Source organism: Monodelphis domestica, chromosome 2, assembly GCF_027887165.1.
Source record: "Monodelphis domestica isolate mMonDom1 chromosome 2, mMonDom1.pri, whole genome shotgun sequence".
Taxonomy (NCBI): domain Eukaryota; kingdom Metazoa; phylum Chordata; class Mammalia; order Didelphimorphia; family Didelphidae; genus Monodelphis; species Monodelphis domestica.
In genome coordinates, this window is record NC_077228.1 from 234774486 (window position 1) to 234798829 (window position 24344).

A 24344-nucleotide genomic window follows, 5' to 3' on the forward strand; every position below is an offset into this window, starting at 1 on the left:
ATTGCAGATGATATTAGCTGATGGTTTTAGATATATACTGTTTATTATTTTTAGGAATGACCCTTCTATTCCTATGCTTTCTAGTGTTTTTAGTAGGAATGGGTGTTGTATTTTATCAAAGGCTTTTTCTGCATCTATTGAGATAATCATGTGATTCTTGTTGGTTTGCTTGTTGATGTGGTCAATTATGTGGATAGTTTTCCTAATGTTGAACCAGCCCTGCATCCCTGGTATGAATCCTACTTGATCATGGTGGATGACCCTTCTAATCACTTGCTGGAGTCTTTTTGCTAGTATCCTATTTAAGATTTTTGCATCTATATTCATTAGGGAGATTGGCCTATAGTTTTCTTTCTCTGTTTTTGGCCTGCCTGGCTTTGGAATTAGTACCATGCTTGTGTCATAAAAGGAGTTTGGTAGGACTCCCTCTTTGCTTATTATGTCGAATAGTTTGTATAATATTGGGGTTAACTGTTCTCTGAATGTTTGATAGAATTCACTGGTGAATCCATCAGGCCCTGGGGATTTTTTCTTAGGCAGTTCTTTGATGGCTTGATGGATTTCAATTTCTGATATGGGATTATTTAAGAAAACTATTTCTTTTTCTGTTAGTCTAGGCAATTTATATTTTTGTAAATATTCATCCATATCACCTAGATTGGTAAATTTATTGCCATATAGTTGGGCAAAGTAGTTTTTAATGATTGCCTTAATTTCCTCTTCATTTGAGGTGAGATCCCCCTTTTCATCCTTGATGCTATTAATTTGCCTTTCTTCTTTCCTTTTTTTAATTAAATTAACCAGTACTTTGTCTATTTTGTCTGTTTTTTCAAAGTACCAGCTTCTAGTCTTGTTTATTAGCTCAATAGTTCTGTCACTTTCTATTTTATTAATTTCTCCCTTAATTTTTAGGATCTCTAGTATGGTTTTCTTCTGGGGGTTTTTAATTTGTTCATTCTCAAGTTTTTTGATTTGCATTTCCAATTCCTTGGTCTCTGTCCTCCCTAATTTGTTAATATATGCACTCAGGGATATGAATTTTCCTCTAAGTACTGCCTTGGCTGCATCCCATAAGGTTTGAAAGGATGTTTCGCCGTTGTCATTTTCTTCAACGAAATTGTTAATTGTTTCTATGATTTCTTCTCTAACTATCCGATTTTGGAGTATCATGTTATTTAATTTCCAATTAATTTTTGATTTGGGTCTCCATGTACCCTTGCCGATCAATATTTTAATTGCCTTGTGATCTGAAAAGGCTGCAGTTAATATTTCTGCTTTTCTGCATTTAAGTGCCATGTTTCTATGACCTAGTGTATGATCTATTTTTGTGAATGTGCCATGTGGTGCTGAAAAGAAGGTGTATTCTTTTTTGTCCCTATTTATTTTTCTCCATATGTCTATTAATTCTAATTTTTCTAAGATTTCATTCACCTCTTTTACCTCTTTCTTATTTATTTTTTGATTTGATTTATCTAAATTTGATAGTGGTTGGTTCAAGTCTCCCACTAATATGGTTTTACTGTCTAATTCCTCCTTCAATTCTCCTAGTTTCTCTATTAAAAATTTGGATGCTATACCATTTGGTGCATACATGTTGATTAGTGATATTTCCTCATTGTCTATATTTCCTTTTAGCAGAATATATTTACCTTCCCTGTCCCTTTTGATCAGGTCTATTTGTACTTTGGCTTTGTCAGATATCATGATTGCAACTCCTGCCTTCTTTCTATCGGTTGAGGCCCAAAAGGTCTTACTCCAACCTTTAATTCTAACCTTGTGAGTGTCAACCCGTCTCATATGTGTTTCTTGAAGACAACATATGGTAGGGTTTTGTGTTCTAATCCATTCTGCTATTTGTCTACGTTTTATGGGTGAGTTCATCCCATTCACGTTCAAAGTTATGATTGTTATTTGTGGATTCGCTGGCATTTTGATGTCTTCCCCTAGTTCTGACCTTTCTTCTTTAGCTTTCTCCTTTTGAACCAGTGATTTACTTTAGGTCAGTCCCCCTAGTCCCCTCCCTTGAGATGCTTCCCTTTCTAGCCCCTCCCTTTTTATGCTCCCTTCCCCTCCCCCCTCTCCTTCCCTCCCTTTTTGTACTCCCTCCCCCCTCCCCCTCCTTAATTTTCCTTTCTTTCTTGCCCTAATGGATAAGATAGAATTCAGGATCCCACTGGATCTAGCTGTTCTTCCCTCTCAGATTTGATTTCACTGAGAGTAAGGTTTAAGTACTTCCACTTCACGCTCTCTTCCTCTCCTTCTCATATGAGAGTTCTTCCCCTCCCCTTCCCATGTGTATCTTTATATGGGAAAGTTTATTCTATTGATTCCCCCCCTATTTCTTGAAGTTAATCTTAGTATTATCACGGTTCCCCCCTCCCTTTTCCTTTTTTTGCCCCAACTTTCCCCAAATCTTCTTGATTCCCCAATCTTTCCCTATGCATGTTTCTTCTAACTACTCTTATGATGATACAATTTATGAGAGTTACACAAAACATTTTCCCCACATATTAATATATATAATTAGATGTAAATGTAGTCCTTATAGAAGAGAGTTTGACTTAAAGAGAAAGATAAGATTTATCTCCTTTTCCCTTTCTTTCATATTTACCTTTTCATGTTTCTCTTGCTTTCTGTGCTTGGATATCGAACTTTCCACAGAGCTCTGGTCTTTTCTTAGCAAATGCTTGGAAATCTTCTATTTTGTTGAATGCCCATACTTTCCCCTGGAAGTATATAGTCAGTTTTGCTGGGTAGTTGATTCTTGGTTGGAGACCCAGCTCTCTTGCCTTTCTAAATATCGTGTTCCATGCTTTGCGGTCTCTTAGTGTGTTAGCCGCTAAATCGTGTGTGATCCTTATGGGAGCCCCCTTATATCTGAAGCTCTTCTTCTTGGCTTCTTGTAGGATTTTCTCCTTTACTTGGAAGCTCTTGAATTTGGCAATTACATTCCTAGGAGTTGTCTTTTGGGGATTTAGTATAGAAGGTGTTCTATGAATCCTTTCTATTTCTATTTTGCCCCCTTGCTCCAGAACGTGGGGGCAATTTTCTTTTATAATCTCCTCTAGAATAAAATCCAATTTGTTGTTTACCTCTAGTTTTTCTGGGAGACCGATGATACGGAGATTTTCTCGTCTTCCTCTGTTCTCCAGGTCCGTGACCTTCTCAGTGAGATATTTTATGTTTTCTTCCAATTCATTAATTGTTTGGGTTTGCTTTATTGATTCTTGCTGTTTTATCATCTCACTTTCTTCTAGGTGCTTGATTCTGGTCATTAGGGACTGGATTTGCTTTTCAGCCTTGTCTGCCCTTGTATTGGATGCTTCGAGTTCTTTTTCCAATTGAGCAGTCTTATCTGTCAGACAGCTGATCTCTTTCTCCCATTTTTCTTTCCAGAAGGTTTCCATCTTTTGGATAAGTTCCAGTTTGAGATCTTCCAGAGCTTGTTGATAGTTTCCATTTTGGGAGGCGTGTTCTGAATTTTTTTGGATTTCCTCCTGATTCTCCTCTTTTCCTTGGGTACTTCCACCATAAAAGTTTTCAATAGTCACTTTTTTCCCTTTCTTCCTGGAGGCTTGATTTTGGGCCATGTGAGCCATCCCTTTGGTGGTTTTATTTCCCTTTCCTTTTTGGTCTGGGGTCTGGGTTATAAGAGTGGTTTTTCTGTGAATTTAGGTTGCTTCAGACTAGTTCTTCCCAGCCTCCGAGCCCAGGTATTCAGCTGAGCCCAGGTATTCAGCTCCGCCCAGATAATCAGCGCGCCTTGTTCAGCGCAGCCCGCCCGAAGTCCGCTGGCTTCTCCAGTGAAAGCGCCCTGAGACGTTTTTTCCTGGCAGTCCCTAGATCCCAAGGACCCTGGAGTGCCCCCCCAGACAGAGACGCTCCTCACTCACTCGCTGTCCCGGTGAGCGCTCAGGTAGCTCACTCTGGTTTGGTGGGGGAGGTGGGGTGGGGGAAGGGCGGCTCAGTTCACTTTTCTGTGCAAGCTTTTCCTTCTTATTTTAGTGTGGAAATGTTCAAGCCCCACGTACCTTTGCCTCTGTGGGGTACTGGGGAGTCCTTCTGTTCCTCCAAAGGTGATTTTATGCTCCTTTGATGTAGTCTATTTCGTTCGGTGCTGGGGAGAGAAAGCGTGCCGCGTCTAGATTGCAGCCATGATTACCCGGAAGTCCATATATATTTTTTTTAAACCCTTACCTTCTGTCTTGGAGTCATTACTGTGTATTGGTTCCAAGGCAGAAGAGTGCTAAGGGCTAGGCAATGGGGGTTAAGTGACTTACCCAGGGTCACACAGCTGGGAAGTGTCTGAGGCCAGATTTGAACCTAGGATCTTACATCTCTAGGCCTGACTTTCAATCCACTGAGACACCCAGCTGCCCCCTGACAATATACTTTTTACAAGAAACATATTTAAAAACGAGAGATACACAGAGTAAAAATGAAGGGCTGGAGAAGAATATACTGTGATTTAGCTGATATAAAAAAATCAGTATTAGCAATAATGATCTCAAAGTTAAAACTAAAATAGATTTAACTAAAAGAGATTAAAAGGGAAATTATATTATCTTAAAAGGTACCATAAATAATGAAGCATTATCAAAATTAAACCTATATGCACTAAATGTTTTATCATCCAAATTTTTAAAGGAAAAGCTAAATGAGTTACAGGTACAAAAGCATCTCAAAACAATAATACTAGAGGACTTCAATCTTCCCCTTTCAGAACTAGATAAATCTAACCAAAAAATGAATAAGAAATCAAGAAGATGAATATAATCTTAGAGAAGCTAACTATGATTATCTGGAGAGAACTAAACAGGAATAAAAAAAGAGTATGATATTTTTCTCAGTGGTTCATGGGACCTTTAAAAAAATCAACCATATATTAGAGCATAAAAACTTTATCATTAAATGTAGAAAAGCAGAAATATTAAATTCATTCTTTTCAGAACATAATGCACAAAAAATTACATGTAATAAGGGACCATGGAAACACAAAGTAAAAATTAATTGATGATTAACCTCATCTTAAAGAACGAGTAGGTTAAAGAATGATTCATAGAAACAATAAATAATTTTCTTAAAGAGAAGGATAATGAGACAATCTATGAAAACCTATGAGAGCAAAAGCAGTAAGTAGAAGAAATTTCTCTCTCTAAAGACATATCAATAAAATAGAGAAAAAACAGATCAATAAATTGGAAATGCCATTTTTCTCCAACTAAACAACAAATTGGAAATTCCAAAAATTAAAGTCAAGATTAATAAAATTTAATGTAAGAAATCCATTGCATTAGAAAATAAAACTGGGAGATGGTTTATGAAAAAATCAACAACATAGATAAACCATTGGTTAATGTGATTTTAATGAAAACCAAATCATTAGCACTAAAAATGAAAAGGGGGCAGCTGGGTAGCTCAGTGGATTGAGAGCCAGTCCCAGATATGGGAGGTCTTGGGTTCAAATCTGACATCATACACTTCCCAGCTGTGTGACCCTGGGCAAGTCACTTAACCCCCATTGCCTAGCCCTTTCAGCTCTTCTGCCTTGGAACCAATACACAGTATTGACTCCAAGACAAAAGGTAAGGGTTTAAAAAAAAAAAGTGAAAGGTGTCAATATACCATCAATGAAGATGTAGTAGTTGTTTTGCCCTAATATATGCCAACAAATTTAACAATGTAAATGAAATGGATGAACACCAACAAAAATATAAATTGCCTAGGCTATCAGAGGAGGAAATAGAATATTTAAATAAACTTACTTTAGACAAAGGAACTAAACAGGCCATAAGTGAACTTCCTAAGAAAAAAGCACCAGATGGACTTACAAGTGAACTTCAGCAAACATTTAGAGATCAAATAATTTCAATATTAAATGAATTATTTGAAATAATAGGTAAAGGAGTTCTACCAAAACTCTTTTATGAAAAAAATATGAAGCTAATACCTGAACCAGGGAGAGCAAAAAGAGAGAAAGAAAATCATATACCAGAGCACAGGTTGAGAGAGAAACACACCTTTCCTTACATCATGCTCTTTGGAAGAACTGAAAGCAGATAGAGCCTCTGAAGGCAGCTTCACAAAGAACCTAAAGCTTGGACCAGTACTCCCTTCACCACAGTCAGAGAGCCCAACTTTAAAAGTTTTTTAAGTTAAAAGAAAAGAAAGAAGCTGGAAAGCAAGCAAACAACAGAAAAAGAAACTCAACCCTGAAAATTATTTTGGTGACAGGGAAGATCAAAACACAAATTCAGAAGATAACAAAGCCAATATTATTACATCCAAAGCCTTCAAGAAAAATATGAATTGCTCTCAAGTACAAAAAGAATTGATGGAAAAGCTCAAAAAAGATTATAAAAATCAAATAAGAGAGGGAAAAGAAAAATTAAGAAAAATATAGCCCAATTTCATTAATTAATATTGATGCAAAAATCCTAGCTAGAAGATTACAATATATCACAAATATACATTATGAATAAATGAGATTTATACCAGGAATGCAGGAATGGGTTAGTATAAGGAAAACTATCAGCATAATTGATTTTATCAATAACAAAAGTAGCAAAAACCATAAGATCATGTCACTAGATGTAGAAGCAGCTTTTGACAAAATACACCACTCATTTGTATGAAAACATTGGAAAGCATAGGTAAAAAATGGATTTTTTTCTTAAAATGATATGAAGCATTTACCTAACACCAGGAAATCTACAGGGTCCAAGATTAAAATGAAGACTTTTTTAAAGGAAGGAAAAAGAGAGGGTAGAAATTTGTTTGGAGGCTTTAATTGGGAAGAAAGGTTTTGTAAAAGTTGAAAGATTTATACAATTTGGAGAGAAACCAGAGTATGGGAAGAAAGGTTTTGGAAAGTGACCAAAATGAGAGGTTTTGGGAATAATGCATTGGATATCCCTATTCAGTGAAAATTTGGAAATTTTCTAGCATAACAATTTGGAATATCACTCACATTTTACAACTGTGTTCTCATATGACACAACAAGGAAGTTTCTCCTATAATAAGGGGATTGTTCATCACTGTCTCTTGTTGCATTATGTCAACATGGAATCTAGAAACTCTAAACTTGTAGCCTAGTAAGATTTGATGAACACCAAGTCTTAGAACTAGATTGTAAGCTGGAGACCCCAAAGCTTGTACTTGTTCCCTTTTCCCATGAGGATCCATCCTGAAGGGAATATCAGACTAGCAGTTTTAGACTGAATAATAGACCCTAAGGTAAAAGACAATCTCCATCAAGTGGAGCCAAGCCCAAGCCAAGTGACTTCTTGTCTCCAGAAGCCTCTCCCACTGTATCACACCCTCCTTTCAAGTATCTAACTCAGGACCTTCAGCTTACAAAACTGACTAGCAACCTATTTCACTAGAGTCATTTGGCTTGGGCTTGGCCCCACCTGATGGAGATTGTCTTCTACCTTAAGGTCCCTTATTCAGTCTGAAACTGCTAGCCTGATATTCCCCTCAGGGAGGATTCTCAGGGGAATAGGAAACAAGTACAAGCTTTGGAGTCTCCAAGTTACAATCTAGTCCTAAAACTTGGGGTTCATCAGATCTTACTAGGCTACAAGTTTGGGGTTTCTAGATTCCATGTTGACAATCACAACAAAGCTGTGCCTCTTGAGAGCTGGGAACTCTTTTCATGGCAAAGAATGATAGGGACAAGGAAAATCAGGGACAAAAAATGCAGGATGTCCAAAAAGTATTAGTGCAATTTTACATTTATAAAAGCTTATGCTTGCTAACTGTTCAGTATTTTCATTTCCAAGGCTAAAACTATACTGACTTTTAGGATACCCTATCTCTTGCTACTCTGGAGATGAAAATATTGGAAAATTTTCTGTTGAAAAGGGAACTTCAGTAACTCTAAGTAATAAAAGTAGTAAGTTTCCTAGGAGCAAAAGAAGATGTTACAGTTTCTTTCTTATTTTTTGAGCATTTTGAAAGCAGATAGCAGTGCTGATAATACAAAAAAAGTGTTTCTAATAGTTAACTGTTTGTTTAAACAGGGTTGGAATAAAATATTTAAGTTGGAACCATGAGAGTTCTCATGATAGAAGCAGAATGACAACCTTAAGAGTCAGGAAGAAATGGGTTAAGATCCTGCCTTTAACACTAAGCCATTCTCTGACATATGTGACAGATTAGTCATTTACCTGCATCAGTGAAGGCAGATTCCATACAATGTGTTTCACAAAACAGTGAAATCAAAGATCCATACTTTATCCCTCTTTTGCTTCCCCCCCTCACAAAATGAATGGCAAAGAGGTGACAATGCAAGTAGCCTTAAAGTCAGTAAAGACCTGTATTTAAATCCTACTTCAGATACCCTGGGCAAGTCATTTAACTTCTCTGTCACTCAATATCTTTATGTGTAAAGTGGGAATATTAATAATACTTTCCTGTCAGAGATGTATCAAATGAGATATTTGTAAGCACTCTGCAAACCTTAAAATACTTAGATAGCATGAATGGCACTCATACACAGGATTTTTATATGGAAGTGATTAGAATTTTAAGCTAGATTTTTTTAAAAAGGGAAATAATGAAGTAGAAGCAAATAGATAAGCAACAGGGCTTTTGCAAGGAATTAAATATTACCAAAGTCTACAAAAGGTCTATGATTCCTTCCTTGAGTGAAAACTGCATTGGTTCTGCTGTATTTTTAAAATCTGTTAATGTCCATTTTCGAGCCTGTTCTTAGTATAGCTCTAATATTAATCATGTCACTATTTAGATTTGCTGCTTTAATTTTTGGGGAAAATCCATCTGCAAATGTACACAATATTTGTCTACAACTGTACATTTGGAATAAAGTCACAACTTTAAAATTGAAGTTTCAGAAGCTCATAAAATAGTAATGAAATACTGGCTTTGGAAAGCATGGTCTGTAATGGCTTATCTGAATCTAAATCTATGATGTATATGTGCATTCAACAGTGGGCAATGAGATCTCCATATATAATTCTGGAAATATATTTGACAACCATTAAAATGGAAAAAATAGGAAATGTAAAATTATATATGGGTCCAAAATATTTACATGCAGGAATTTCTCACATTAAAGTAAACTTAATTCTTCTATTTTGCTCAAAATTTTCCTTCACCTTTTCTTTATCCTAGAAGGATTCTATTATCCCAAGCTTCCAAGATCATTATTTATGTACCTCATGGCAGATTTCAAGCCTTAAAGTGTCCCTTGGACAAATTAGTTTGGAAAATGCTGAGCTAAAAGCAGAAAGATAATCAATGTGAATTAACACTAATTCCTTTCACTCCTCATATCTACTGTGGTGGTGAGATGCATCAGCACCAAGAGTAGTGTAGGGTTCCTGATATAAATGAATCATGAAAATATTAAAGATGTATTCAAAAGCTGACTCTAATGAACAAAGTGTTCATGGATGAAACTTATGGATATATTTCTAATATTTCATAAGATTGATTTCTGAAAACTTAAATTGAATTGTGGCTCAAATTTTGTGGAACTCACATCTCAGCTACTGTATCCGGTCCTGAAGGCTAGCAGACTAGTTCTAAAGGTGCTTTGTAATGTCCAAGACTTACATTATTTTCATTCCTAAAATAAGCCTGGTGCCAGAATCCAGGATACCTGGAGTTCCATAGTGTTAATGATCTATTGTATTAACATCCCACTCTTTTGGCTTTGTCATTAACATGTTAAAACTTCTGATGTGTCTGACTGATATCCCACAATCCCCATTCCTACTTTCCTTAATAAAGGCTCAGTCACTCTGGAGAACCTCTGACCATCTGAGAAGCTGACTGGCTAACCTGATATCATCCCACTATGTCTTTTCTCTGTGATTCTTATGTCTCATCCTTTCTAGATAAGCTTAACCCTTTGCTTTTCAGCATCCAACTTCCGTTTACAAGTGATTCAAACCCATGCAAGAATATTTTGTATGAGCTGGACTCACAAGTAGTCACCATCACAAAGAGTTAAGATAAAATCACATAGAGCATATTTTCTCATAAAATGGGGATCTACAAACAATAAAGATGATTATGATGATAAAATGGAACACTATAATTATAATGACTAAGTTTGGCTCTAGAGAAGAGAAGAGAAAATTTCCATTTTTCTTTTCTTTGCAGAGGTGGGGCACTTTAAGTGTAAAATAATGATTTGGTTTGTGTTAGTTTTGCTAAATTTCTCTTTTCCCTCTCTATTCTTTTTCAGAAAGGATAGTTAGAAAGGGATATATTTGGAAATGAAAGTAATGTGAAAATAAAATATATTAATTAAATTTTTGAAAAGTAGCTTAGATAATTATTAGCCTTGTGACTCAATAGTTTCCTTGTTTCTAAAAAGAGTAATAGCATTCCTTCATAGGTTTATGAAGATCAAATAAGATAATCTACAGCATTCTGCCAACCATATACATGTGTGTATATATATTTTAATACATATACACATGCTTGCATATATAGCTTTATATGTAGATGTAGAGCATTGAAATAATGAGATTATCTTTTTGACCCATCTTCTTTCCAGGTAATTGATCTGGGCAACTGTCCATAACTGCCTAAACCATGATCCTTTGGTTTTTAACTTAGTTCAGAAATTCAGCTGTCTGGTAATGAGTTAAACACAGAAATCTAGAACTAGAAATCTAAACACAGAAATTCTATTAATTGCTGTTCTATCCTTGCATGAGGAAATCTATAATCCTTAAAAGATGCAGGTGACAACAGAATGGTTGGTATAGTATCCTTATACCACCAAGCTATCCTTCAAGAAGTCTGATTTGCTCTCTATATGTGCAGATTCAGCTGTACTCAAAACAATGTACATTTCTTAGTCACAGGTGGGAAGGAGGGTTTGTCACTAGCCTACATTTCCAATTTTCTTCCATCTGTGATTTTAGTCTTCCTATTTTCTGTACTTCACAAAACTATAAAACAGAGCTGTTCCGCCCTCATTGAAGGTTTTAGTTTTACTGGGAAAACTCAGATACTATTTAATGGTAAATTCATGTTTTACTAATAAATTGTACTCAGAACTTTGTGCCTAATGTGTGTGTGTGCAGACTTATATGTTCTAACTATTGTTATAAAAATGTTATTAATATAGATAATCCCTACAATCCCTGTCCTAAGGGACAATAGTCATAATCCATTTTAGCATATATTTTGGAGAGATTAAAAAATAAACAAAACCTACAAGGGCAAGGTTTCATGATCCATAGATTTTCTTCACAGATTTCTCCTTTCCCTATTACCAATACTTACTTTAATTATCTCTGGGGTAAGGGTAGATAGGGAAGAGAAGAATAGAGGGAAATTCATCCTATTTCTTGGTTAGGATTATTACCTGAATCTGGGGTCTGGCTACGTGGTAAAGGAGGAGCATTCCAGACACCAAGATCCCAGCCAATATGCCATACTGCACTTCCCAAAAACAAAACAAGAAAGTTACACACATCGGCACCAAATCCAGTCCTGGAATAGAGAGATGGAAATAGTTACTTGAGTGGATGCTGGGAGATTGGCACTGCTTAGCTCATTTGGTTTTAGCCTGCCCCACACCTAATGCCTGAATCAGTTTGGAGGACAATTATTTCTGCTCCTAGAACTAATCTACTCTCTTGGTAGTCATCAAAATGCCATTGTTGGCATCCCCCTGCCACCATATTAGTCATGTGAAAGAAAACAGATTTAAAAAAAAAACACATGAAAAATAGACAAAATTTTTAAAAGTATGCTTTGATCTGCATTTGGACTCCATCAACTCTTTCTCTGGAGGTGAATAGCTTTTTTTTTTTATCATAAGTCCTTTGGAATTGTCATGGGTCATAGGTAGGTCATTTAAAATTGATCATTGCACAATATTGTTATTACTATGTACAATGTTCTAGTTTTGTTCATTTCATTTTGCACCAATTTACATAAGAGTGGTAAGTAAGGGCTGGGACTTACCCGGGGTCATACTGCTAAGAAATATTTGAGGCCAAATTTGAATCCAGGACCTCCCATCTTTGGGCCTGACTCTCAATCCATTGAGCCACATAGACTTTTTCTGCTAACCTTCTAAGTTTTCTTCAAATGAAAAACTGTTTCAACTTGTCCTTTTGTGGGATGTCATTACAGAATTCATTGGGAGATGTTATATTAAAGTTGTTTGGAGGGAAATTTGGGGGAGTTCTGGTGAGTCTCTGCCTTTTCCCCACCATCATGGCTCTGCTTCTTCTCTGACTTGAATATTTGGATTTAAAATTCTATTGAAACAGCAGGAATCAACTTAAAACCAGGAACTTTGGATCTAAACTTCTGCCCTTTTCAGATGGAGAAAAGAAAGAGAAAGTAAATGGAGGAGAAGCAGCACTCTCTCAGCCAATTGGATTCTTGCACAAGGAAAGGAAATTAATTACGTTTCCCTTTTATGCTGGTAACTGTTGTCCTATATTTCTTTAGTAGAAAAACTGTACCAGATAAGAGGTTGCCATTTTATATACAATTCTAATTTTCTTTGTATATTGGAATATTCATATCTGTGGGCATTTACTAAGTTCATTTTTTTTTAAATGTGGGTATTGGATAGAGAGCTAGACTGGTGTGAAGATTAAAATTAACTCTCCCCTGATTGTGAAGATTAAAATTGTAACTCCTGCCTATTTTTAGACTTAATCAGCAAAAGTGTAAACACCCTACTTAAAAGTTGAGTAGGAAGATCTGCCCATTTTTAGTTTTAATCACCAAAGGTGTAAACACTCATTCACACTTGAGTGGGGGTGGTCTGCAATAGTGGGTGACAAATCAGAATTAAACTAACTGCCCCCGGGTAGTCTTAAAGCAAAGCTTCAACTATGATTGGTAGATGTAAAATTAGGGGAAGACACAGGAAAAGATGCAAAAGAAGCATCTTTAAAAAGAGTTGTCACTTCCTGTGAGGGACAGTTCTTCATTCTTAGGAAGTGGAGACTGGAGACAGTTCTTCATTCTTTTGGAGTGGAGGCTGGACCCGAGACCCTGTTCCTGGTGATGCTGTTCTAAAATCTCTTCCTTTGAACTGACACATGATGAGTGAAAAGCTGACTCTTAACCACTGTATTTTCTGAAAAAAACTAACCTCAGGAGAGACTTATCTCTTGAGAGAGACTTAGATATCTTACCTTATCCTCTCTTTGATTTTCTTACTTGACTCTTTCTACATTTTGTAAATAAATCTCTTTGGAATAAATTAAATTCCTGGTGACCTCACTCTTAAATCCAGTCCAATGGATACAGTCAGGATTGAGGGGGAGAAAATCCTTTCAGAGTCAGAAACCTAGGCTTTAGACTCTGGTTCAATGTTTGATGGTTAGGCAGTCATGTAACTTTTCAGATCCTAGGTTTCTCCATTTGTCCTATGGGACTTTCCTGGTTAACTAACTTACAGGAACAATAAATGACCCAGTAAAAACTCCAGTGTAATCTTGATCCCCAATCAATTTGGCAAAAAGAGTAGAAATACATACTTTTCACACGCCAGACTGTCCATAAGATTTTGGCATCAAATAGGGGGGCAACAGCTGTGATGATGACAGCTGCTAGAGCAGCCTTTGGAATATAGTAGAAAAGTGGAGTCAAGTAGGCAAGAGATAACATTACTAGTACTCCTAGGGAGATAAGAAAAAAGTAAACAACGATTATCATGAAAAAAAGGAGACAAAATTTATATGATTCTAAATCAACAGGCAAAGATTCTAGAGGTTCAGAACCAGGATCATAGAATTTAAGGGTTGGAAGGGGAAGCCTTAGTCCAACCCACATGCACCAAAGGAATTTTTTTTTTAAACCCTTACCTTCTATCTTAGAATCAATACTGTATATTAGTTCTAAGGCAGAAGAGTTGTAAGGGCTAAGTAATGGAGATCAAGTGACTTGCCCAGGGTCATACAGCTAGGACGTGTCTGAGGTCAAATTTGAACCCAGGACCTCCAATCTCTGGGCCTGGCTCTTAATCCACTGAGCCACCCAGCTGTTCCACCAAAGGAATTTCTACTTACCTAGCCTCTATGTAAGGTGGCCCATTCCATTTTTGGACCACACTAATAGGATATTTTTCTTGACATCAAGCCAAAAGTGGTGTCTTTACAACTTCCAGTGATTGCTCCTGCTTCTGCCCTCTGAGGGCAAATTAGACCAAGTTTATTTTTTCTTCACATAACAGTCTGTTACTCTCCATGATTTATATGAAGACATTAGTAACATCTTTTTCAAGTTAAGTTAGTGGACACTTTAAAACTGAGAGAGTTTGCTAATATATTCGAAACCAATATATTCTATCCTGGTAGGCTAGAAGCATTGATTGAATCTATACAGAAAGATTCCTCCACTTAGGTTTAAAAAAATCAACTGCACTAATACAAATAGGCAAGATATGGCTAGGCAACAATTCACGAGAAAAGGATCTGGGAGTTTCATTGTATTACAAATAGCATTCTGAAAAATATTGTTGCCAAGAGAGCCATAGTGATCTAAGGCTTCATTAATAGAAATGTCTAAAACAACAATGGTGATGGTATTCCTCCACTCATGCTTTGGGTTCTTAGATCAAGGGCTTGAAAGGACCTCAAGGGTCATCTAGACCCTAATTTAATTCTTATTAACTTGGGAATAAGTCACTAACTAGTACATCTAATGAGGCAGCTAGGTGGTACAATAGATATATAGAGTGCCAGCCTTAGATTAGGAAGACTCATTTTCTTCCATTCAAATCTGGTCTCAGACATTTACTAGCCATGTGACCCTGGGCAAATAACCCAGTTTGCTTCAATTTTCTCAACTGGAAAAGGAAATGGCAAACCACTCCAGTAGCTTTGTCATGAAAACTCCAAATAGGGTCCCAAAGAATTGGCTACAATGAAAAATGATTAAACAACACATCTAGTATACAATACATAACACTCAGAATATTATGTCCATTTCTGAGCACAAGAACGGACAGTGACAAACTAGAGAGTTGAAGAGGGTAGCAGCCAGAATGTTGAAGGGACTTACAGCCCATGTTGTATGAGAATCAGTTGCTTAACTAAGGATGCTTAGACTAGAGAAAAGAAAACCAGGGAAACACAAGATTTTTGTATTCAAATGGTTGAGTCTGCCATGTACAAAAAATATAATAAGAAAATTAATCAAGGGAATCTCTCTCCTTCCCCCTGGTCTATGAATCCAGCATATGTCCTCTGGAACTATGAGCACAAGACCTTGTTGTAGTTGGGCCAGTTGATACCAGAGGCTTCATTAGGAGCCAGTTTATTGCCTTTTCTCCTCATGACAGGGCATTGTGTCAAAGAATACAAGAGCTCTCCACTCAGAAGACTTAAAGCAAAAGACAAATTTTACTCTCACTCTCTTTGTTTCCCTTTTGGGTAGATTGGGACTTGGACAGATTTTACTTGAATTTTTTTTAATGGGGGAGATAATTTTCTTCCATTTTCATGTGCTTATCTGATGGGCTTGAGACAAGATATCAAATTCAGCAGCCCTATAAAATATTTCATGTTTTAATGTTTAAGATTCAATCAGCTGGTAGAAAATGACAGGATTTATGAGTTTCATGTTTGAGTTCCTATCTGTGAACATCTATTAGTCTTTTGAATTTTAAGCATTGGGTTTCACAGTGGAAGAAATAAATAGCTATCCTGTATCTATTTTATGCATTTAGTATCTTTCAAAATGGGGCACGGTGGAATTACATTTGGGAAGACCCTGTCCCTCCAGAGACCAGGTGCCATGCCATGCCCCCTGACCAAGTGACACCACCTGCCTCCCCTCTACCTTGCATGCGTGCGCGTGTGTGTCACACACACACACACACACACACACACACACACACACACACACCCTGTCTTTACCCCCCAGACAGGGGAAGGAGGAACTACTCCCATTTGAACTGCTGGGCAGGGAGACAGATGATGAGAGGTGCATGTAGAGAGGAGGAAGAGAGTGGCCCAAGTACTCAATTCTCCTCAAATCTGGCTCCTCTCCTGCCCCACCATGGAAATCACCTTCACCAAAGACTCAACAGCCCGCTCTCCCCCCCACCCCAGTACCTTACCCCAGACAGGGGAGGGAGGAAGCGCTCCCATTAGCTGCTGGGCAGAAGGTGGGGGAAGTGAGGAATGTCCTCAGGCCCAAGGAGAAAGGGAGGGAAACAGCTCCATTCCAGTCCTTCTGGCTTTCTAGTAACAAACTCTAGCAAGTGACCGAAGGTGTACCCATAGAGAGAGCTCTGCATGCCCTTTTTGGTATGTATTCCATAGGTTTATCATCATTGTCCTAAATATAAACCATAACTGAACTTTAAATGATTTTTTAAATTTAAAATTTTAAGCATTATTTCTAGGTATCTCACCCTCTCCCCTCCCTACACCACACAAGGTACCACCCAATAGGGGGGAAATATATATATATATATATATATATATATATATATATATATATATATATATATATATATATATATAAAATTATGTTTTTTGTGTTTCTATTTATCAGTTTTTTCTGTGGACATTCACAGGCAATTCTTCAAATATTAATTCTGTGGTTGTATATAATGTTCTCTTGGTTCTATTTATTTTGCTCTTCAGTATTTCATGTAGGTCTTTCCAAGCTTTAAAAAAATTAACCTGCTCATTGTTTCTTATGGCACACATATTCCATCACAACCACAATTTGTTCAGCCATTCTCCAACTGACACAAAGAGAGCTGCTATAAATATTTTGGAACATATAACTTCTTTTCATTTTTCCCTGATCTCCCTGGGAAATAGACTCAACAAATGGTATTGCTGGATATAAGGTTATACAGTTTTATACTCTGGGCATAATTTCAAATTCTTTTCCAAAGTGGTTTGATAAATTCGCAGTTTCACTAATAGTGTATTATTAAAGTCCCCATTTTCCACATCTTCTCCAACATTTGTTACTTTGCCCTTTTATTATTTTAGTTAATCAGATAGATGTGAGACATCTCACAATTGTTTTGATTTGCATTTCTCAATCAGAAGCAATTTAGAGCATTTTTAAATATACTGATATATGGCTTTGAGTTCCTGATCCAAAAACTGTCTGTTCATCTTTTGCTACTTAACAATTGGGAGATAGCTTTTATCCTTATAAATTTAACAAAGTTCTATATATATTTGAGATATGAGACCTTTATCCAAGAAACTGTATAAAAAATTTCACCCAATTTTCTGCTTTCTTTCTAATCTTGGCTTATATTAGTTTTATTTGTACAACCTCTTTTTAAAATTTTCATATAATCACAATTATCTATTTTGTATATTACAGTGCTCTTTATCTATTATTTATTTATAAATTCCTCTCCTCTTCATAAATCTGACAGGTAATACATTCCCTGTTCTAATTTGCTTATGATATTTTCCTTTATGTCTAGGTCATGTATATATTTTTATCTTATTTTGGCAAATGGTGTAAGATATTGATCTATGTATAATTTCTGCCAAACTGCTTTCCAATTGTCCCAGCAATTTTTACCAAAAAGTGAATTATTATCCCCCAAACTTGGAACTATACTTTTCTTAAATTTATTATTATTAAACAATAATCTTTTAGTATTGTTTGTTCTCGGTCTGTTTTATTCCACTGATCTACTTTTCTACCACATAGTTTTGATCATTTCTGTTTTATAATACAGTTTGAAATTTGGTAGACCTCCTTCCTTTGCAGTTTTTTCATTAATTCATTTGATATTCTTGACCTTTTGTTTTTCCAAATAAATTTTATTTTTTTCTAACTCAACAAAATATTTTCTTTTGGTAATTTAATTTGGATAGTATCAAATAAATAAATTAGTTTAGGTAAGATTGTCATTTTAATTATAATGGCTTTGTCTTCCATGAGCAATTAATATTTCTCCAATTATTTAAATCTGACTCTATTTGTGTAAAAAGTGTTTAATAATTATGTTCATTTAGTTCCTGGTTATGTTTTGGCATGTATACTCCCAGGTATTTTATTCTGTCTGTGGTTATTTTAAATAGAGTATCTCTTTCTATCTCTTCTTGTAAGTCTTTGATATATAAAAATGATGATGACTTATGTGGGTTTATTTTATATCCTGCTACTTAGCAAAATTATGGATAATTTCAACTAACTTTTTAGTTGAATTTCTAGGATTTTCCACAGGTTATCTATAAAAAAGATAGTTGTATCACTTCTTTCCCTTTCTATGCCTTCAATTTTTTTTCTTCTCTTATTACTATTGCTGGCATTTCTAATACAATATTAAATAATATTGGTGATAATGGGCATCCTTGTTTCACTCCTAATCTTATTGGGAAGGCTCCTAATTTATACTTTTACAAAAAATACTTGCTAATGATTTTAGGTAGTTGCTTCATGTCATTTAAAGAAAAAGTCCAGGGGGCAGCTGGGTAGTTCAGTGGATTGAGAGCCAGGCCTAGAGACAGGAGGTCCTAGGTTCAAATCTGGCCTCAGACGCTTCCTAGCTGTGTGACCTGTACAAGTCACTTGACCCCCATTGCCTAGCCCTTACCACTCTTCTGCCTTGGAGCCAATACACAGTATAGACTCCAAGACAGAAGGAAAAGATTTAAAAAAAAAAATACTGGAAAGCATAGATATAAATGGACTTTTTTTTTTAAACCCTTACCTTCCGTCTTGGAATCAATACTGTGTGTTGGTCCCAAGGCAGAAGAGTGGTAAGGGCTAGGCAATGGGGGTCAAGTGACTTACCCAGGGTCACACAACTGAGAAGTGGCTGAGGCCAAATTTGAACCCAGGACCTCCCGTCTCTAGGCCTGGCTCTCAATCCACTGAGCTACCCAGCTGCCCCCTTCTAGTATTTTTAAAAGGAATGAGTACTGTATTTTGTCTAAGGCTTTTTCTGCATCTATTGATATAATTAACTTCAAGTAATTTTTCCTGGAATTCTAAGATGGTAGTATAAAGAACCATAGGTAGCAAAAAAAAAAAAATGTAAATGCTTTCTCCAGACGAAATCTAATCCACCTAAGCCTAGAACCAAGACCCCTATGTGAAAGATAACAACCTAGGCCGCTAAGTCAATGGTTCTTTTCAGAACAATTAATATCTATACTCAAGTACTCAAATAGATACATGATCTCATAAATTCAGGAGAGTCCTACAATGATACCCTTCACAACGCATCCATTTCTGCCTATCTTGTGTGACTCCCATCCATATCCTCCTAAAAGTTAGCCACAAGAGGTCCATCCAATATGCTGAAGTCTTCTTTTTCTCTCAACATTATGAGGGTATGAGAGGAACATTCTGCCCATCTACCTGCCTTCCCTTATTCTTGCCACAGGACCAACCCCTATCTCATCCTTGTGTCCTACATTTCCTAGCTGGGTGGCATACTTTATTCATAATTATCTTCAGAGCACCTCCTGGAATAAAGACTGTAGTTTACTCATACCTTCTACATACCTTTCCATTGCCTCTGTGTAATATTCATCTCCATTTCATTGGAGGCAGTAGTATTTCAGATCTTGCTAACACGTAGCAACAATTGTAAAATGTTTGTATTGAAAAAATAGTTCTTTACTGTTATGAGAAGTTTGTAAAAGCCTATTTCACTTTCTTGAAAGTAATCCAGCTTTCTCTCTTCCCTTTTCAATCCTTGATCTACTTTACAATCCATCTATCCCTTCTGTCTGTGCATTTTAAAATGGCTCTGAACCCTGGGAGACTACATCTCCCAGGATTCTCTACCCTAACTTCCTCAGACACCTCCCACTTCCTTTGTGGGAGGTGTCTGAGAAGATATAAAGTAAGAGAGAAGCAAGGGTTTTAGCGCCTTTTCTGCAGAAGCACCTTTTTTTCTGGAGAAGAGCCTTTTTGCCCAGAGACCCTTTTACCCCCAGGTTGGAGATCAAAGTTTCTCTAACCCCCAAACCTTTACTTTCCTAACCTAAATAAACCCTTTCTAATTATCCTTAGAGTTTGGCTTGATTTGATTTAATTCCCTAGCCATAATTATAGCTAAGAAAAGAAAAGCTTGGTCAATTTCCTTATTGGGTCTACTGGAGAAAGGGGGGATCCCCCCCTTACCTTCCTTTCCCCACCTTTTCCGTCCATTTCCTTAACATTTGTCCCAGATATACATATTGTTAACGTGGAAATCTAGTATTGTTAACAATATTATTGTACAAACTGTATCAGGTATCTACTCAGACATATTTAAAATCTGGGCAACAGGCATTCCTCATCTGCTTGGTTTCTCTTAAGCAGCTGGGCAGGTGAAACACTTTTGAGTGATCACAGGTCTTTCCCAGGGAGCTCTGCAAAATCTTGGTAATCAACATTGTCCTCTGAAAGCAGAATTGTCTGAAGAACTTCATCATCTACAGGTAATCCCTCCTGGACTTAGACTTAGACCCTGCACTTCCCCATCACTGTGGCAAATACTTATTAGCAGTCATCACCTTGTTTTAAGCCTCACTGGATGGTTTGTTTGTTTGTTTTTGTTTTTTTATCAGAGATACAGAAAAGGATTATTTCTATTGGGGGATTGTTGAAGAAACAAAAGTCCAAGGTTAAGTGACTTGCCCTGGGTCACAGAGCAAGGAAGTGCCTGAAGCCAGATCTTCTTGATTTCAGGCCACCTAGTAGCTTCTAGAAGCAAATAAGTTTGAATGAACCTGATAAATGGATGAAAGACAGTTTTCCTTTTAAAAATGTAATCTATTGAAAGACCAGCCCTGGAACCTATTTTTTCCCTGACCCTCTTGCCCCTAGAGCCCCAGCAGTCAAGTTAATGAAGAACCAGTTACCATACCCTAGAATGTGCTAGGAACTGATAAGGACCCCAAGCCCAGGGGTTCCTATCACACACCCAGAACTGATAACCCTTAATCTTAAGGCTCTACCCCTACCCAGGACTCTTCTGCAATTCAAACCTACCCTACATAATCTTTCGCTCCCCTTTGTTCAGGGTCCCATCTGCCTTGGAGGCGGTGGGACCCAAGCTCCAGCGAGCTTGTAATAAAGCAGTACCTCTTGCTTTTACATTATCCTGTGTGCCTCCTAATTTGGGAAACCAGAACCAGGTAGAACACTATTATGTGAGATGGCTGTCTGGGAAGAGTGTGAAGAGATACAGAAGGAAATATCGGCAATATAAAAGCAAATGTTACCAGCAAAAATCTATTTTAAAAAATAACTTAAAAGAAATGTTCCTTAAGTGCCTCATTTTGTTCTGACCTTGATCCTGTACCAGCTTGAGTCTGGATTAACCTACAAGAAAAGTATTTCTTGGATTCTCTGCAAAATTTCCCCTTCCTTCAAATTACTCTTGCTTCTTAATGAAAAGAGTGTCCCTGCCAGAGGATTTCCTTACCTGTCACCAGTCCTCCCGCTGGAGTACATACCCCTGTCTGGGCATTCACTGCTGTCCTAGAAGGCAATCCAAACACTTAATAAATTACTACAGAATGTTGGAAGAGGGAGAGTGCTCAGAGATGGGGTATGGAATTCTGAATGAAGGTTATTGCTCCAGCCAGTTAAATGCTTGTTGACTTAAACTGAGCTAAGTGCTCAAGTTTTAATGAGAAGGATTCATTAGGATGCCAAGTATGGGGAGGCAGAGAAAAAAGCTAGAATCAGAACTATAGGAATAAATTAAGAAACACTTACTAAGGCATTATTAGTGAGCACCAAGGTGGCTCAGTAGACTGAGAGCCAGACCCAGAGATGGGAGGTCTTGGTGTTCAACTCTGGCTTCAGAAACTTCCTAGCTGTGTGACCCTGGGCACATCACTTAACCATCACTTAACTCCCACTACCTTACCACTCTTCTACCTTGGAATCAAGACACAGTATTGATTCTAAAATGGAAAGTAAGAGTTTTATTTATTTATTTATATTCCAACTGAAACATTTTATTAAATTAATTAATTTAGAATGTTTTCCCATGGTTACATGATTCATGTTCTTTCTCTCCTCTCCCAACCCCCCACCCCCCAGCCAATGAGCAGTTCCACTGGGTTTTACATGTGTCACACTGATCAACTATTTCCATTAGGGTGATCACTTAGAGTCTAGATAAGGGTTTTTTTTTAGGCAAAAAAATTATCATATTGTTCTGAGCACTGATGAAACAATATAAAAGAAAGTCCTTGACCTAAAGTTTTGTTATAAAGGGGAAAACAACTTTTAATACAGATAGGGCAACAAGAGGAGAAGGGAAAAGAGGGTAAAACCATATTGGTGAATCTATGGCACGCATGCCAGAGCAGGCTGGAAGGGGCTCTTCTCTTTCCCCTCTCCACACACACCTGAGGACATTTCTCCTAACACCCACCCCTCTACTCAGTAGCCCAATGAGAGTGCTCCCTCTCTCCCCTGTCTGGCATAAGGGGGCAGGTCATATGTGGTGTGAGATTTGCAGTTTAGTCACTCAGTCTCTAAAAGGTTCACCATTACTGGTCTAAAACTTTCTGGCACTAGGAAAATGATGAAAAGTCAATTAAAAAAAAAAGTTAACCTTGGAGTAACTCTTTTAGGCTATCAATAAGAGCAGAAACCAAACTGGAATCCTAGAGGAGCAGTAGGTCAGTATATCAAGGTAGAAGGATTAGAAATCAGGATACATAAATTCCAGAGTAAAGATAAAGTAAGGAAGGGAAGAAGCTTGAAAACCATTCTCTAGTCTATGAATCAATTTGAAAAATCAATTAAACACCTGCAACCTCCTGAAAACCAAAGGGGACATAAGAATATTTTTTATTTTGGAAAGCAAAATATGAATATCAAAAATCAAGCAGTGTATGATCTAAGTGTATGACAAATATGTATGACAATAAGAATGTGGTCACAAAGCAATGCAATTGGCCAGACGTATCTAGAAAATGAGGGTGAGAAAAATTCAGATGCAAGAAAGACTTCAGTGGGCTAGAGAGGTCTGAGAAGACTTTCTAAAGAAGTTGGAATTTAAAGTGTCTCTCAAATTCAGCTCCTACAACATGACCTTGACCACTTCTCTGTCCCTGCCATGCAGCATCTTTGAAAATATTAAAATCTAGGTCAAGGGTTTGGCACGTCTCAGTGTCAAGACTTTTACCTGTCTTGAGTTGAGAGGTAATTCCTTAGATTGGGGAGGTAAAAAGTAGATGATTGCCTGTCTTCAAGACCAAGGAAGCCATGGACTCCTCTGCTTGGTCTCTCAGAGACTGCAGGATCCACAACATTGAGGGCAAAAGGAAAAGTAGGGATTTGATTACTCACCGTCCAAAACTGCCTGTGACAGGATAGGAAGAAACGAAAGAGCCCAGTAAATTGGTGAGGCCTAGAAGAGAACAGGGGTAGGATTTGACTGGTAAGAGTAAAGAGCATCTCCAGAAGGAGAGTTTGGGTAGGGAACTAGATATGGCAGACTAGGATATAGAAGCAATGGCACCAGGGAAACTGTAATGGGATTTTCCATTAGCTCCTTTAAGGGAAAGACAAATTACTTCCTATCTGGGTCAGTTCCATAAAAACCATGGCCACAATTCACCAAATAAAATCTTTAATCTAGTTTTATTATATACTGTGTTATCTCAAGAAAATCACTTATCTTCTCTGTGCCTTAGTCTAAAATGTAATGAATAATAAAGACTGGTTGATATAAGCATGTAGGTGACAAATACAAATACATTGGAAATAAGCTGCATCTTCTAGTCTCATGTGGCTCTCTTTGTGTCCAAGAACATATAATTACAAGATGTCCAACCTGTAGATTCAGATACTTATTAAACAAGCACAGTACTGGGCACTGGGAGAAATATAACAATTAATAAAAGATTTAGGGCTAGAAAAGAACTGGGAGGTCATCTAATCCGAGACTCTCCTTTAACAGATGCATTCAGTGTCATGTCCATGGTCACTCAGTATCAAAGGCAAGCTTTGAACTCAAGTCTTCGTCAAACACTATCCATTATACTATATTGTTTGTCTCTAATAACTATTAGCTCCTTTAAGGGAAAGATAAACTTTTTGATAATAATATCTGATAAGGGATCATCACAAATAACACACTTAACAGTCACTCACTGTCAAGAGCACCTTGAAATTAATCCAATATCCTTGAAATAAATAAATCTACAAATGGTCCCTGGCCTCATAGCACTTATGGCAATTTTAATAAGTTCCATGTCCAAGATTAAGAATATATTACTTATGGAGGCAGCTAGGTGCTTCAATGGATGGAGAACCAGGCCTAGAGATGGGAGGTCCGGGGTTCAAACTTGGCTTCAGATACTTCCTAGCTGTGTGACTTCAGACACATCATTTAACCCCCATTGCCTATGCCTTACTGTTCTTTTGC

The 24344-nt window shown here is 37.1% G+C and overlaps 1 protein-coding gene across 2 annotated transcripts in view; it reads right to left on the reverse strand.

Moving 5' to 3' along the window:
- SLC26A11 (solute carrier family 26 member 11) overlaps positions 1-24344 on the reverse strand; it is a 65682-nt gene that overhangs the window by 17151 nt on the left and 24187 nt on the right. For both annotated transcript variants that reach the window (XM_007482901.3, XM_007482900.3), the window contains exons 10-13: positions 23264-23324; positions 21378-21433; positions 13498-13638; positions 11355-11482 (exon numbers count right to left, since the gene is read on the reverse strand). In XM_007482901.3, coding sequence (XP_007482963.2) covers positions 11355-11482; positions 13498-13638; positions 21378-21433; positions 23264-23324 — 386 coding nt within the window. The remainder of the gene's footprint in view (positions 1-11354; positions 11483-13497; positions 13639-21377; positions 21434-23263; positions 23325-24344) is intronic.